This window comes from Heteronotia binoei, chromosome 5 (genome assembly GCF_032191835.1).
Source record: "Heteronotia binoei isolate CCM8104 ecotype False Entrance Well chromosome 5, APGP_CSIRO_Hbin_v1, whole genome shotgun sequence".
NCBI lineage: Eukaryota > Metazoa > Chordata > Lepidosauria > Squamata > Gekkonidae > Heteronotia > Heteronotia binoei.
In genome coordinates this window covers 171,444,367-171,461,869 of record NC_083227.1, presented here as the reverse complement: position 1 = coordinate 171,461,869, position 17,503 = coordinate 171,444,367, and the positions used below count along the sequence as shown (strand labels likewise).

Here is a 17,503-nt window from a genome sequence, read left to right as displayed (position 1 = left end):
AGGGGTAGGCCAGCACAGACAGAGTTACAGTAGTCTAATCTGGAGGCGACCATCACATGGATTACCGTGCGCAGGTCGAGCAAGATAGGTGGGGAGCTAGGTGCTAGACATGGTGTAGATGAAAAAATGTCACCTTGGCAATATTCGTGACTTGGGCCTGCATTGAATCAAGGTATCAGTGTCTCTCCTGGGCTCTTGATGGTAGGCGCTCTTGTTAATAGCACCCCGTCAAGAGTCAGCAGTCTATGCTCCCATCTCCAACCCCGCTCCCCCCCAACCACAGAACCTCCGTCTTTGATGGGTTAAGCTTCAACCTGCTCTTCCTTAGCCAGTCCACCATGGCCTCCAAACCCTCAGCCAAAACTGTAGCTGACCAGTCGTCCAACAGACAATATAGCTGGGTGTCATCCGCATATTGAGAATAACCAGGGTCAAACAGGATCAGTACGGGAACCACGGTACTGAATCAGATGATAACGTCCTCACAGTTCTCCTCTACCTCTCCAGCTAAAAAGAGGAAGAAGAACAAACCCCGACAGAGAGATGAGCAATTGGGCTGATCCTCCTTCAAGAGACATAGGAGTCCCATAGGGAGCTTGTCTCAACAGAGACTATCTACACTCACTCCGGACCTGTCTTTGTCAACATCGATGCCCCTACGCATATTGCAGACACCAAGCAGACAGGAGGACTCCCCAGAGGAAGGGCAAGAGGACATGGCAGACTCCGGTGTGGTCAATACTGACCAATACCCAGCCGAGCAACCCCGATTCAGACTCCGCTCAGGGTAGCAGACCATCCACCCCTAGGAGGGAACCAGTGGCCCCAGCCCTAGTGAAAAGACTGGAGGAACAGCTGCTTCGTTACCCGACTGAGTTGAACAGACCAATGGATCCGTACAGACCACCAGATCTGAATAGACCTAAGGATCCGTACAGACCACCAGATCCGTACCAACCGTATCCACAGCCAGACTATTGCTGGTCTCTGATGTCTCCAGCACCACCCTGGGAGCAAAAGCAGTGGGGCTACCCATACAGAATGTATCCCCCATCCTTCCCTTGGGTTCCACCTCGAGATTGGGACATTCGTTCCTCGGGATCGATGAGATGCCCGACCAAACCTAAAAAGAACCAGCGTAAAGTGGAGAAGACACCTCCTACACCAAAGCCTAAGCAACCCCTTGTACCCTTGGGCTTGGAAAAATTGGCTTCTGAAGATGACCAGTCCTCATCAGACAGAAAATCAGACCCAGACCATGGGGAGGATTCCCTGAAGGAGCCAGCACCAGAGACTCCTATAACTGAGGATGTGCCAATCTCACCATTGGAGGACCTAAAATCCTATGGAGAAATGGTTAAAAAAGGGCTAATACTCTTGGCCTCACAGTCATACGACCCCAATCTGAGGTCACTGACCTAGTTTATGACATTGTGCAGAAAGACACGTCCACCGCTGTGGTCCTCCCCTTAATGCAGACAGCGAAATCTACATGGGACAAGCCAGCCTTAACAGTAGTGTTGTCTAGGCAGCTTGACCACATGTATAAAGTACAGGAACAAGGGGCCGAGTTCCTCTTCTGGCACCTTAAACCCAACTCCCTCTCTGTGACTTCTTCCTCAAAGGGGAAACACACCTCCTTCACACTGACTGATAGAATTGGAAAGAAACTCGATGTGTTTGGCAGAAAATTCTACTCCATGCTGGCACTGGACATTAAGAATGTGAATTACCTGGCATGCTTTAGCGGTATCAATATGCTTTATGGACCAAATGTCAAGCATGCGATTTTCAAAAGAACGAGTCGAGTGGATACAAAACTACGTTTATTGCTAAATAGATATGCTCTCTTGGTTCAGAACCTTGAGAGTGATACCAAAAGTACATACACTTCTTTTAGGACACACTTCAAAGGGTTCTCACGGGAAGGGGTACAAAATGCCAGCTAACACATAAACTATCATAAATGTCTACATTCCCACTACGTTATCAGTATCTTGTCCTTGCTTTCCCAGATGGCCTACACTCCCATGTACACTCCCTACACTTCTGCTCCTCTCACTCCCAGTTTCGTTTCGCACTACTCTTTTAACCCAGGCAATAAAGCAAGAGGGGGGAAGGGAAGGAATAACAAAACCAAACCATACTGACTCTCCATGATGTGTTACAAACTAGTTTCAAAGAGGGCCATAAAATCATAGATCACCATTGATTTTTACCATGCTTGACTTACTGCCCTCCCTTTATTCAGTGTCGGGGTTTTTGGGGAAACGCTTTATGAAATTTTGTGATTAAATCAGGGGCTAAAACATTCTGCTCTGCCACCCATTCGTTTTGACTGGCAGGGAAGTGTTTCCACTTAATCGGATAATACAACACTCCACGTTTAATTTTTGCATCTAAAATTTCTTGCACTTCATGATGACTCTGATTCCCAATCTGGATAGGTTGTGGAGCTGGTGGTCTAGTGTGTCAAGGGGTACCACCCGGGTCTCTGCGCAGAAGACTGCAATGAAAGACAGGGTGTATTTTACTAAACAGTTTGGGTAGTTCCAATTCCACAGTAACTTTGTTAATTACCCGCTTGCTTTTGAACGGTCCTAAAAACCGATAGGCCAGTTTCTTGGAAGGCTGATTCAGTGGTAAGTTCTTGGTGGATACAAACACTGTGTCCCCCACCTTGAAATCCCATACGGGAACATGTGATTTGTCATACTGTTTTTTATAAGCTTCTTTGGCTGCTTCTAAGTTTTCTTGTATGCAGCTCCAGCTTTTCCCCAATTTTCCCCACCATTGTTCAAAAGTTGTGGGGTCTTTGGGCCCCTCTCCTCCCGGCAGCAATGGGATGGTCTTGCCCTCATACCCATTCACTATTTGGAAAGGTGAAGCCTTGGTTGAGCTGTGAACACTATTATTATATCCATATTCAGCGAACGGCAACAGGTCTACCCAGTTGGATTGTTGGTGATTCACATAACACCGTAAATACTGCTCTAGAAGCGCATTTATCTGTTCTGTCTGGCCGTCCGTCTGGGGATGGTAAACTGAGTTTAACCCCTGCTCTATACCCATCAATTTACAAAATTCCCGCCAGAAGTTGGCAACGAATTGCGGGCCACAGTCACTAATTATCTTTTCTGGGAACTAGTGGATTTTCACAATGTGATGGAAGAACAGGTAGGCCAGTTTTGGTTGTGGGCAGTTGTGCACATGGAATAAAATGCGCTTGTTTTGGAAAGGTGTCCACTACTACCAGAATTACGGTTTTCCCTTGCGAGATGAATGGTTCTACTATAAAGTCCATGGACATCATGGACCAGGGTTGGGTTGCCGTTTCCAAAGGTTTTAATAACCTGGGAGGTCCCCCCCCCCTCTTTTTAGCCATTAGGCATATGGGGCAGGATGCAACAAATTCGGATATATCCTTTATTTTCATAGAGGGCTGCCAGAACTGTCTATTGATCAAATGTAGCGTTTTCACGTACCCAAAATGCCCCGCCAGTTTATTAGAATGGCAAAACTGTAAGACCTCTGCGCGGAGACTACCAATAACAGGCTCTCCCCTTCAGCATCTCAATGGCTCCATGTATATTCACGAAGTGCATGGCAGTAGTGATAAGATACCTTCATATGAAAGGTATTCAGGTGTTCCCTTACATTGACCACTGGGTTTTTGTGGCTTGATGCAACTCATGGAAGCTCTTACAACTAACCGCACTTCATTTATTAAACTCTCTTGGTCTTTTCATGAACCTTCAAAAATCCTGTCTTACTCCAACAGACTTCAAAATTCATTGGTGCGCATCTTGACACCATCCAACACAATGCCTTTCTCCCAATTGACAGGGCTCTGAGCATCCTGAACGTGTCACAGATCTTTCTTTCAACATGAACTCAGACTGCTTTACAGATTCAAAGACTCTTAGGCCTTATGGATTCGACCACTGTTATGGTTCTCTTCTCATGCCTTTGGATGTGACCCATCCAGTGTTGGTTCCTGCGTGCATTCAAACTGGGAATTGACCCACAATTTCTATGTCTTGACGTTCCAGCTTCAGTCCTCCGGTCCCTGGTCTGGTGGACAAATCTGGACAGTCTTCTGCCTAGAGCCCCCTTTTATCAGGAGACTCCAGATCTCACTCCTTCCACCAATGTGTCACTTTGGGGTTGGTGAGCCCACTGCAACAATGCACTGCTACCAGTGTTCTTCCCTTACCCGTCAGATGAGGGTCAATGGTCTTTGTATGCCCTGAACATTAGAAGGGTTGCTTTTTATATTGACCATATTAAAGGCTTCAGACAAGATTTTAGGTTGTCTGTTATCCCAGTGCCACAAAAGGCAATCCTGTTTCTCCTCAAAGATTATCAAAATAGATTTCAATGCCATTGCACTGTGTTATGAATTATCAGGGAACCCCCTGCCCTCCTTACCTAGAGCTCATTTCACAAGGACTTTATCTACAGCTTCAGCCTTTGTGCTGGAGTATCCTTGCAGGATATTTGTACAGCTGCTACATGGTCCACACCATCTACTTTCGCTACCCATTGTGCCCTAAACATTAAGGCTTTGGCCAAGTGGTACTGAAATCCATTTCTCGGTTTTAATTTGTTCAAATGTTTTTCTCCTCTTAAAAAAAAAAAGGAAGATGAATGATTCATTTGTTCTGATACTACTGAGTGCTTGTGGTCTTAACTGCACACCTGCTGAATATGCCTGTTCTGCCTTGTTCCTTAGTATAACCATACTGATTTACTTGATATCTGCCTGTTGTCTCTTTTGGGGGTGATTTTTGCCAGCGCCTCCCATCCATACTTCAACAGCTCACTAGTCACCCAGTGTGTGGCCTTTACAGAGACCATGAAGAAGATCAACAGGTTGCTTACCTATAACTTGTGATCTTCCAGTGGTCATCTGTGCAGTCACACATATCCACCCATTCTTCCCCACTGCTGGCTTTCTCCCTGACTTGCCTTCTGTCTAAGGTTTCCTTGTGGTGTAAGGAAGGAACTGAGGTGGGGGCAGGGTTTCCCTCAGTTTCAGGCATGCGCAGTTGGTGCCTGCTTGCCAGATCTGAGAGAAAGCCCACCAAGAGTCTTAAGCTTTAAAACATTCCCGGTGAGGACTACAGCACAGGCACAGTACCCAGTGTGTGATTGCACAGATGACTGGTGTGCCCCTAGCGCTTCCCCGCATTCTGAATCTCTGGGGGTTGGAGGAGAATGTCGGTTTCTGTGCAGGGCTCTGCTGGGCTGGGTTGTGTCCTGAGTGGGGCTGGGGGATGGAGAGGTGGAGATTACTTGCATTCTGTGGGGCAGAGGTAAAAAAGTCTCACAAAGAAAACTCCAACTGGAACTTTCAGCCAGGATGCACTGATGACCTAGGAAAGGAAAACCAAGAAACTTCTAGAAAAAGAGAGGATGCTCAGCCTTCTAGATGCCTGGGAGCAAGCCAGAAAGGGGGAGTGGGGAGAGGCAAGTGTCATCTACTCCTGTACCCCATTCCCTCCCCCCCTTGCAGCTTCCCCTTTACATCTCCAGATCAGGGCGTAGGTGGAAGGGAGCATTTCCCTCTCCTGATCACTCCTGCATGGTGGGGCTTGGGACTGGCTACCCCACCTGCCAGCAGGTGCTCCTGGAAAACAAATCTGCCCACCTGACCCTGAGGACACCCCCCCCCCCCAATGCCTTTCCCTGAAAGCTGTTGCCCCCAGAAGCCAACTGGCTGGCATCACCTGAGAGCAGCACAAATTACACTTGCAGCAAGTGTAAGTTAGTGGCCCTGCTGGAGGAGAAGTTACAGGGACTGGAGGCACAATTGTCCACATTGCAGTGTATAAAGGAAGGTGAGGGGTTTTTTTTTTGACAAACGCATGAGGCACTCTTGAAAGGACAAGAGGAGGGAGAGGAAGTGGTATCTCAGCAATTAGAACCCAACACAGGAGGAGGGTTCCTGGAAAAATGTAACGCAAAGGAGAAAGAAAATCAGGAGATGTTCTGAGCCCCTGCTGCTTAGCAATAGGTTTCAGGATCTCCCCACAGTAACTGATTCTGAACCATTGGAACAAGGGCTACTTCCCCAGCTTCCACGAAGCTTGAAGAAAGTTTCTCAGGATCCTGTGGATAAGAAGCCCGGAACTTCTGCTCCCCAATATAGGAAGAGGAAGGTGGTGGTGATTGGAGACTCCTTACTCAGAGGGGTGGAGCCCAAAATGTGCCGACCAGACGTCATCCCGAGAGGTCTGCTGTCTGTCGGGTGCACGCATCCAGCACGTGACAGAAAGGATTGAAAGACTTATCAAGCCCATGGATTACTATCCTTCCTTGCTGATCCACGTGGGAACGAATGTTACTGCCTGTCATAGCCCTGAATGTATTAGAAAAGACTATATGGCTTTGGGTCAGAAGGTGAAGGAGCTGGGTGCACAGGTTGTGTTCTTGTCAGTGCTTCCTGTTGAACGCTGTGGCTTAGGGCGAGAAAGAAGAATACTTCATATAAACGACTGGCTATGTCGATGGTGTCGTCAGGAAGGATTTGGATTTCTGGACCACGACTTACGCTTTCGAGGTGATGGTCTTCTATCAGGAGATGGTTTGCACCTTACAGCAGTAGGAAAAAAGGTGTTTGGTAACAGCCTTGCTAACCTAATAAGGAGGGCTCTAAACTAAATTGTATGGGGGAGCGAGACAATAATTCAAAGCCTTGTATGATGCCAGAAACTGGGAATAAGAATGTTAAAGATTTGCAAAGAGTGGCACATACGCTAGGTAATGTAACTTGCAGGAATGTACGGAAACTAAACCCTCGGGATGCATAAAACATGGATTCCGATGTCTCTACACTAATGCACAAAGTATGGGAAACAAACAGGAACTGAAGTCCTAATAAAGGAAGGAGACTATGTCATAATAGGCCTTACTGAAACTTGGTGGGATGACACTCACAAGTGGAATATTAGGATTCAGGGGTACAACTTATTTAAAAGGGACAGGCAAATGAGAAAAGGCGGAGGCGTGGCAATATATGTGAAGGAGGTATATATTTGTGAGGAAATATATGAATCTGAGCATGGCAGCTCAGTTGAGAGTCTCTGGGTAAAAACAAAAGGAGTAAGAAAAAACAGTGATATTATTGTGCGGGTCTGCTATAGACCACTAAGTCAGGCAGAGAACTTGGATGAGATACTACAGCAGATTGTAGAGTTCTCCAAGAGAAGGGATACAGTGATCATGGGACATTTCAATTACCCGAACATCCGTTGGAAGTCCAACCTCACAACAAAATCAATGGCACAAGCACTGTGAGACGGTATTTTCAGACGAACTATGGAAATAATTGTGGAAAGCTCTTTATATAAATCCAAATCCTCGTATATTAGAATTTGTATATTAAAACTTTTTAAGTTTTGGTCTCATTGGTATTGCATGCTGTATAAGATGTTTTGTTGCAAGTTGACTTCAAATCCAAACTGTTGGAAAGGATGTGGGGAGATAGGCACTCTAAAACATTGCTGGTGGGACTGCCTCAAAATCAACTCATTTTGGAAGTCAGTGAATGAAATAGCTATGGAAACAATAGAATTTGACATCCCGTTCCTGCCAGAAAATATCCTACTAAATATTTGGCAGAAAAAAATCATGTTCTAAACTGAAATAGGAACTACTTTCTTTATTGTTAATGGTAGCCAAAATTAATATAGCTGGATGTTGGAAATCTGATAGATGTCCTACTATTCGTCAGTGGTTTGATAAAATTTGGGATCTGATGATCCAAGATAAGCTGTGCTCATGTATTCTGAGATATGGAAATCCGCTAATAGCTGATAGTTTTGTTGAAAAATGGTTTGCTTTTCTTACATATATTAATGAGAAACTCTCTATCAATTCATCTACTCCAATAAAGTACCTTGACTTTTTTTGTGCTTTCTAAAGCCCATTTTACTTCACACTCCAGGATGTCTGGCTCGAGGTCAGCGGATTGCACCATCATGGTTGTCAAGGACATTGAGATCCTTCTTGTATAATTCTTCTGTGTATTCTTGCCACGTCTTCCTAATCTCTTCTGCTTCTTTTAGGTCCCTACCATTTTTGTCCCTTATCATGGCCATCTTTGCACGAAACGTTTCCTTGATTTCTCCAATTTTCTTGAAGAGATCTCTTGTCCTTCCCATTCTGTTATTTTCCTCTATTGCTTTGCATTGTTCCTTCAGGAAGGCCTCCTTATCTCTCCTTGCTGTTCTCTGAAAATCTACATTCAGTTGGGTGAATTTTTCCTTTTCCCCTTTGCCTTTTGCCTTGCTTCTTTCCTCAGCTATTTGTAAAGCCTCATCAGACAGCCACTTTGCTTTCTTGCATTTCTTTTTCTTTGGGATGGTACTGATTGCTGCCTTCTGTACAATGTCACGAGCCTCCGTCCATAGTTCTTCAGGCACTCTTATCAACTCTAGTTTCTTGAACCTATTCTTCACCTCCACTGTATATTCATAAGGGATGTGATCAAGGTCAAACCTGAATGGCCTTAATGGCTTCCCCAGTTTTCTTCAGTTTAAGCCTGAATTTTGCAGTGAGTAGCTCATGATCTGAGTCGCAGTCATCTTCAGTCATCTTGTTTTTGCTGACTGTAAGGAGCTTCTCCATCTTTGACTGCAGAGTATATAATCAATCTGATTTCTGTGTTGCCCATCAGGTGATGCCTATGTGTAGAGTTGCCTTTTAGGTTGTTGGAAGAGGGTGTTCTCTTGACAAAACTCTCATTAGCCTTTGCCCGGGTTAATTTTGTTCTCCAAGGCCAAACTTGTCAGTTGTTCCGGTTACCTTTTGACTTCCTACTTCGGCATTCCAGTCCCCTATAATGAGGAGGATATCTTTTTTATGTGTGTTAATTCTAGAAGGTGGTGAAGATCTTCATAGAACTGGTCCACTTCAGCCTTTTCTGCGTCAGTGGTTTGGGCATAGACTTGGATTACTGTGATATTGAATGGTTTGCCTTGGATATGGACCGAGATCATTCTGTCATTTTTGAGATTGTATCCCATTACTGCCTGCCTCACTCTCTTGCTAACTATAAAGGCCACAGCATTTCTTCTACGGGACTCTTGCCCACAATAATAGATGTAGTGATCCTCTGAGTTAAATTCACCCATTCCCGTCCATTTTAGTTCACTGATTCCCAAGATGTCGATGTTCAATCTTGCCATCTCTTGTTTGACTACATCCAGCTTACCTTGATTCATAGATCTTATGTTTCACGTTCCAATGCAGTATTGTTCTTTGCAGCATCAGACTGTTCTTTCAACATCAGACACATCTACAGCTGAGTGTCCTTTTGGCTTTTGGCTTTGGCCCAGCCGCTTCACTCTTTCTGTGGTTACTTGTACTTGCCCTCCGCTCTTCCCCAGTAGCAGATTGGGCACCTTCTGACCTGAGGGGCTCATCTTCCAGCGCCATATCTTTTAGCCTTTTGTTACTGTCCATGGGGTTTTCTTGGCAAGGATACTGGAGTGGTTTGCCATTTCCTTCTCCAGTGGATCACATTTTGTCTGGGTTCTCAGCTGTGGCCTGTCCATCTTGGGTGGCCTTGCATGGCATAGCCCACAGCCTCACTGAACCGGGCAAGCCCTCTTGTCATGTAAAGGCAACGATCCATGAGAGGGCTTTATTCTATACCTTGACTTTATTCTATATTAAATAACTGAGATAATACTATGTAAATGTTACAATATGTATTGATAATTTCTTCCTGAATTTTATAATCCATATTTTTATTTTAAAAAATATTTATGAAAACATACTGTATAAACAGTATACACCAAGAATGAACAATTTGTAATGATAAAATTCTTACATAGTCATTTTGAATGAATAACATCTTAAAACATCTCACTAATTCTAATAGGAAAAACACTTCATGAAATTTTCTCCCCAGTGCTCTCCGCAACTTTCGGTTTTTTTGAGGTATCTGTCACACAATGGAGTGTGATTTCCCCCTCCCCGCTCCTGCGCCAGTCTGCAGTGCACTCCCCCCCCTGAAAATCCCGTTCTTGAGGGATAGGTGGCCATTTTCGACTTCCATGGAAAGGGGGAAGCAGGAAAATTGCACCCCATGTGTCCATGAAAGTGTTAATCTGAATCCAACCTATATTCTGATATTAAGAGTTTACAAGTTTCTTTCTTGTCTGTTTTTATAATGTTATAGCCATAACCGAAATGGGAAAGTATTAAAATCTAAAAGGAATCACAAAATTGTTGCATTGCACATCCATTAGCCAGGTGTACTCACAATTAAAAACAAAGAATATTCAAGTAGCTGCTATCAGTGAGAGAGTCCTAAACCCTATTCACCAGCCCTACTTTGGTGAAGGATGAAAAATAGCGCAGGAAATATACTGATCTAAAGATGCTACCTAATGTTTAGCCGTCCATGATGATAATTCCAGAGGGGTAGGGTTTGTTTGCTGTTATTAAACTAAGCAGAAACCTATCAGCATCCTACAGAGGACATATTTTGGCATATAAGATTTCATGGACTAGAGATCACTTCATGAGATGACATAATTGCTGTCTTAGCTCCCTTAGGTGAAGTGGGTAAAAGGTGTTTCTTGTCACCATTTGATAATCAAGTAGTATTTGACACAAATCATCAACTATTTTGTTTGAATCAGCTGTACCTGTTGGGAACTGCAGGCATTATACTCAGTACATTGGTTCTGAGGGTTTGCAATCTGGAAATAAGGGTTTACACACTCGAAGTTATTTCAAACAAGACAGAGGACATGGTAGGCTGCCCTAAGAAATACAGTTTTGTTGTTGACAGAAGATACACTCCCCTTTACGGTGAAAGTTTGCAGTTTCAAATGGAGTTTGCAGTTTCAAATACTGCAGTTTCAAATTCCGTTTGTGACACTATTATGCTTTCAATCGCCTTATCAAGAAAAAATCTTGGAACATATTATCATTTCTATAAAGAATCAATAATATCATCTTGAACCATTTATTTGTTGGAGTGGTTTTTACTTCCTCATTCTGTGGTTTAAGGGAATATAGTGTAATTCCTACCTGTATATTTCAGGAATTTCTGTGAGAATATTAGAAGTTGCAGCACTTCACTTTTCTCTTTGGGAGTGGATTGCAGCCACTGTTTTGTGAGAGAAATAAAAAATATGTACTTGAAACATTGGTTGCACACTAAACCTTTCTATGGTGCTCACACTACAAGGGACAGACCTTTGTGGCCTATATCCGTGTGCAGTTTGCAACAACTTTGTTTAGTCTCTGCAGAATGTAATAGAAATCACTGAGCTATTTGCATAGTTTCTTGATCACCCTAGTATGTAACAGTCTTTTATATAATCATCATGTTTTCCTCAGGATGTTTTTGAAATGCGCTTTGCTAAAATGCCAGATGAACCTGAAGAACCCATGATTCCAGCTTCCTCTCCAGTAGTGGTGCAACCCCCACCCAAAATGCCCCCACCTTCATCCAGTGATAGCAGCAGCGACAGCTCTTCGGATAGTGACAGTTCATCAGATGATTCTGAGGAAGAGCGAGCTCAGCGGTTAGCAGAACTTCAGGAACAGGTAAAATGTTTATTATGTTGCTGTGAACCTGGAGGTCAGTAATTTGCTTAACATTAGCTTTCTGGCTCTTCTGTTTTGTATCACACAGACTAACTTGTAGAGGATCACAACCCATATTCTGGAATTCCTTTTCATCCTCATATTTATATTTATTGTTAAAGATTGGTCAGATTGTAGTGCTTATCTATGGAGTTGGAGAAATGTGTAACCCACTATAATTTGTAGCCTTACAATGGAACAACTGGCATAATACTAGTGCTAGCTCTAGCACCAAAGTAGTATTTTCAGTTTTATCAACATGCTTTATCCCAATGGAAAGATGAGACCATATTTGGCCAGATTTGTTTTAACTAAAGATCACAATAGACAAGGTGCTGGGAAATCCATGAATGGACATCCCTCATTGTTTTTACTGGTAAATAGCCATTGGATGTGTTATGTAAGCACATGCTTCAGATTGGACTGCAGTATTATAGGAAGAGGCATTTCTTCCAGTGCAGTTTTTATGATCTCTGGTTTTTCCCTACCTTGTCATTGTGGCTGCTGTTAACTTAGTTGGGAAAAACACACAGGTAGTTGTAATGGTGCCTGTACATCTTCCTCAGTAGGACATATAGGTCCAAAAGAATCACAAAAATGTGGGAACGAGTTAATCCTGGATCTGGATCCAGAGTCCTCAGCAGTTGGTATCTCATTTAATTTAGCCTTTAAGTCACCTTTGCTTCTTGAAATATATTCAGGAATATTTTAAGGTCATCTGAACTAATCAAAGTTTCAGATAGAGACCCACCCACCCACATTACATTCATTCAGGGCTTTTTTTAATCAGGAACACAGTTCTGGCTGACTTGGTGTCAGGGGGTGTGGCCTAATATGCAAATGAGTTCCTGTTGGGTATTTTCTACAACCCCCCACATTCATTATTTCTGATTTAGGTTCATTCCACTCCCCCATCCCTTATCTGAAAGAAGCAAATCATTCCTAGAGACAGAATTGCCTTTCCTGGACCACATACTCTTTTTCTCCATTGATGATCTGGAACATATAGAATGCCCCACATTCCCAGGTCTCTGGGGTTAAATCAGAGAGAGATGATCCCTTATTACTGCTGAAGAACTACTTAAGCACCTGATTGTTGAGCAATTTATTTTATACTAGTGCATGTTTTGTGGAGTTCAGTTCTGTTTTCAGTTCAAGGTAATAGACAGGTTCACTTGTGGATCATGGCACACAGCCCTTTATTTTAGCTCTGTGTCTTGCATCTTGAGGGAAAAGAGGCTTTCACAAAAGAAGGGAACTCCTTTTAAAATTTCCTATGGCAGAGGTGTGGGCCAAAGGAGGACTCTAATCTGCTGCTCTGGTCTGTGCTCTGTTAAGGGTGCAAAGATTTTTTTTTAGTCTTGAGTCTCATCCCCTCCTATTCCATAGGCCTTGATAAGTTGCACTAAATTTGCACATGCTTATTCCATCTGTAAATAGCAATTAGATTGCATTAAGGGGGGAAGAAGAGCAGTAAAGAAAGAATAAATGGGAGAAGAAAGTCCAAGCAAAGTTGTCTCAATCTTTATCTGCTTCTTAGCTTAAAGCAGTACATGAGCAGTTGGCTGCCTTGTCCCAGCCCCAACAGAACAAACCAAAGAAGAAAGAAAAAGACAAAAAAGAAAAGAAAAAAGAGAAGCACAAAAAGAAAGAAGAAGTGGAAGAGAATAAGAAAAATAAACCCAAGGATCTTCCACCTAAGAAGGCCAAGAAAAGTAACAGCAACAGTAACTCAAGGTTAGCCCTCTGTGTGTGCCTTCTTGTACTTTTTGCTTAATAAGTATAGAATAAGAAACATTTAGAACATAACTAGGAGTACCGCAGAATCTCATTACCTCATGTATTTCAAGCATCTAGTTGAGGTCATAATATTTTGGGCTTTGTCACATTATGGTAGTGTGACTGTAGTTAACGCTAATACTGCTCTTTGTTTGAATTTAACATTCAAATGTTAGATAGCATCTCAGTTTGAATAATTATCACTACTATTTCAGTTTTAGCAAATCTCTTCTATTAAGCAGCAGTTCCTTAGCAAAACCTCCAGTGGTTGCTAGTTTCTGTGACAGGCTTTGCGAGACAATGAGCACTTCCTGCATGGCAGGAAATTGCAATATCATATTTTTTCCAACACCAAATATCATTGTGGGTTTTGATCATAAAGGTTCTTTGGCTATGTAACAGAAATTCTTAGATACTTGAATATAAAGCTGTGATGAAAATTGTAGTTGGCTTAAGTTAAATGTTTTGAATATTGGGTTAGATCCTGTGGATCTGTTACTGTGAATCTGTTCCAGGAACAGATGCTTGTTTGAAAAGGTCTCCCAAGTGATCTAAAATCAGGACAGAAATTATACTTTTGACCCATCTGCAACTGCTGATACTCAGCAGAAACCTAAGGAAAAGAATAAACATCATACTGAATCCTCAGCATGACAGGTCATGCCCTCACACTGAGCATTCAGTCCCTAGCCAGCTTATCCCAAATGTTCATGCATCAAGTTTAGCTCTAGTAAATCAATACTAGAAGGACTGAGACAATTGCTACATTTCCCATGGTGGCATCTATAGGAGATAGTGTCGTCTCAGACACCCAAGTAAGTTACACCTTTTTTAGACTGTGAGATTGAGAATACAACTTCTTAGCAACTTAGGTTCTTTCCTCTTTAACCTTTCCTTGACTTGCAAGGTGTCCATAAATCCCAGTGAATTATATTTGGTCTTGCTTTTGTTAACAGATAAAGTATACAGAATTCTGTACTTAAAAGGGGAACTTTATTCAAATACTCTGGGAAGAACACCCCTCAGGGACAAAGACACCAGACTTCAGGTTCTAAAATATATATTGGAAATTTATTCAAATCTTAGTTACTGCAGCATTCTGACAAGATCAGGATTACAAGATTACATGATTATATGACTACATGGGCTCATGAGTGTGTGTGGTTACAAGACCCATGGTTACATAGTTTCTCAGTTACATGGCTATAGTCTTTCCTATGCTCAGGTTCCTTAGCCTATTACATTTAGTAAAAGCAAAGCCATTGTAAAGATAGCAAAAAGCATTTCAACCTCACCTCTCCTATGGCTTCGGGTGGTTGTCTATGCAGAAGTATGGAGGGGTCTTGCTTCCCAAGAGGCTTCTCCTAAACTCACTGTTAACTAGCTAGCTGACTAACAAACCCTCCTTGGTAAGCCCAATTATACCTTTTCCATAGCATCCACCCTTTCCCTTTCTGTCCAATCAGAATCCAGAAAGTACCCCCTTTCCTTATATCCAATCAATCCAGAAAGCCAGAGTCCATCATCTTTTGGCTAGAAAGCCCCAAACCCCCCCGTTACATAAGAAACCACCTATTGTTGCCAAATACATCTGCTAATTAGTACCAATGGCCCATTGAATCCTAAAGGGCAAAGGCAGCGGGACCTAAAGGGCAAAAATCCCCATCTGGGACCAACAATGAACAAAGACTTTCTCATGAAAGCCTGAGAACCCTATTTCACTCATTCTAATCAATACCTCATTACACATATGTCATAATAAAACATAGTAGCATAATATAGCATAATAAAATCACATATGAGACCGGGAATATTGCCATATGTGAATATATAGAAAAGGGAAAGGCTATGTATGTGTATATGCATTCTATACAACCATAGTTCCCTAGCCTATTAGGAAAGTCTAACAAATCCATTTAATAAAAATCTCTCCTCTATGTCCCATGCCTGAACTCCTGACAGGCTGATTCCCCATTTGGCAATCTCTCTCTCTTACCCCTTTCACTACAGTATTGAAATGATTGTTATAGAAACCCCTCTATAGGAGACCATTTCAGCCTCCTATCAATCCCATCTCTTCCCAATAGGGAATAGACAAAATCCATAACATTATTCTATAAGATTCAGGCTGCTTTGCAGTATTTCTTCACGCTGGACTCATTGGAGCCCCATTTAAGAGCATTGTCACAAGTCCTCTTCCAAAATGAGATTAATAGACTTGTTTTCCCAGATCCTCAGACACCAGATGTTCTGTGTCCCAAGTTGTTTACAACATTCTTGTGTCATGCAGTCACATTGGGGTGACTCCACATATATCCGGCCAGCCGCTAATTAGCACCAAATGTATTTTCCAGATAAGTTCATCCATTGGCCAACCATCCCTTTTATTGGAGAAATACTTCGGGTCCCTTCAATAAAAACAGTCATATAGAAACATCATATATATGTATAAGAAATCCAACACATATTCTTTCCCTCTCTGTCTTAACAATGTGAAACTGTTGCTTCCAGGTTAGATTTTTGCCCTTGTCCAGAGCGCAATAATCTTTACCAAATGTATTGTGGTCATTTCAGTTTGTCATCTGCAGCTTAGCATTACACTTCCCTGTGGTGGTTCTGGGACAAGGAAGTCTTGGCTCACAGGGTAGCTTCTTAGCTCTTCAGCAGCAGACAAGGACCTCTGACAGAATCAACATCAAGGGGAGGGGTTTTCCTTTAGCTCCATACCAGATTTGCTTGGCTAGCAGAACTGAGCTCAGAAACACTTGTGGTTTTTATTTTATTTTTATTTGATTTAATTTGGTTTATATCCTGCCCTCCCTGCCGGAGCAGGCTCAGGGTGCCTTACAGCATAAAATCACAACAGACAATTAAAATCAATAAATATTAAAAATTACATATTCAGCAGTTAAAACAGAATAGTAATTTTAGTGCTATTTTAGTGGCAGCGGCCTTTCTTCAAATTCCGAGATACAGGCACCATGTCAGTTAAACGCCAGCCGGAAGAGAACTGCGCAAGTTTCCACAAGGCCCTCACTTCCTCTGGCAGTTGATTCCACCAGCAGGGGGCTGCAATCGAGAAGGCCCCGTCTCTAGTGGTTTTTAATTTGGCCTCCTTCGACCCGGGGATTACTAGTAGATTTTGTGATCCCAATCTAAGTAACCTCTGGGGAGAGACAGTCCCTAAGGTAGGCAGGTCCTAGGCCATACAGGGCTTTAAAGGTAATAACCAGCACCTTGTAACGAATCCGGTATACTATTGGCAACCAGTGCAGTTCCCGCAGCCCTGGCTATATGTGCTCCCACCTGGGGAGCCCCAGTAACAGTGTTGTAGGGGTCCGAACTTTATTAAACAATTGTGCCGAGCACGAAATTGCAGATGCAATCTTGGCCACAAAATAAGTTTTCTTTGTGGCTTTGACTGCCATCTCATAGGACCTCATAAACTCTCTATAAGATGTTCTAGTCACTTCGTCTTGAGTACGCCGCCATTGCCTCTCTAGCCGTATGAGCCCTCGTTTCATCTGCCGCAATTCCGGGTTATACCACGGCACTAGCTTAGAACGAGGGCACAGAGGACACCGAGGAGTCTGCTATGCCAGGACTCAACCAGGTCATTCAGAGAATCTCCAGGGGGCCAGGAACTGCTCCGTTTCCATCTGGCTCTGCAGGCGAGCTAAAATATGCTCGCTGCCTAAACGGGTTTGGGGTGGGACATCCACACGAGCCTTGAGGGCATATTGGTCCAACCATGGCACTGCTTCAGCAGTAATACCATCCACTAGAACTCCCACCGCAAAGATCATATCTAGCATGTGTCCCACCTGGTGAGTGGGCGTTGTAACAAATTGGATGAGGTCGCGTCGTCAGTATGGACATTGAAGATCTTCTTCGTGGTCTCTGTGCTTCACACTTATGGGATGAAGCGCCAGCACCGATCCCCGATTGGTAATTCCAAAGTCCGGTGGGCACGAATATCCCGCCAGTTCCTTCTTTACCGCCGCGTCGGATAGACTTGTTTTCGTCACTCCGCCCGGTAGTTATTACCTTTTCCCTTCTCCGGGTTCTCTTCTCCTTGTTCCTGTTTTAAATTATATAATTATGTAATTAT

At 43.1% G+C, this 17,503-nt stretch overlaps 1 protein-coding gene across 1 annotated transcript in view; it reads left to right on the top strand.

The window, feature by feature from the left end:
• BRD4 (bromodomain containing 4) overlaps nt 1–17,503 on the top strand; it is a 217,795-nt gene that overhangs the window by 108,813 nt on the left and 91,479 nt on the right. The window contains exons 11-12 of the mRNA XM_060240745.1: nt 11,365–11,574; nt 13,154–13,350. Of these exons, the coding sequence (XP_060096728.1) occupies nt 11,365–11,574; nt 13,154–13,350 (407 nt within the window). The remainder of the gene's footprint in view (nt 1–11,364; nt 11,575–13,153; nt 13,351–17,503) is intronic.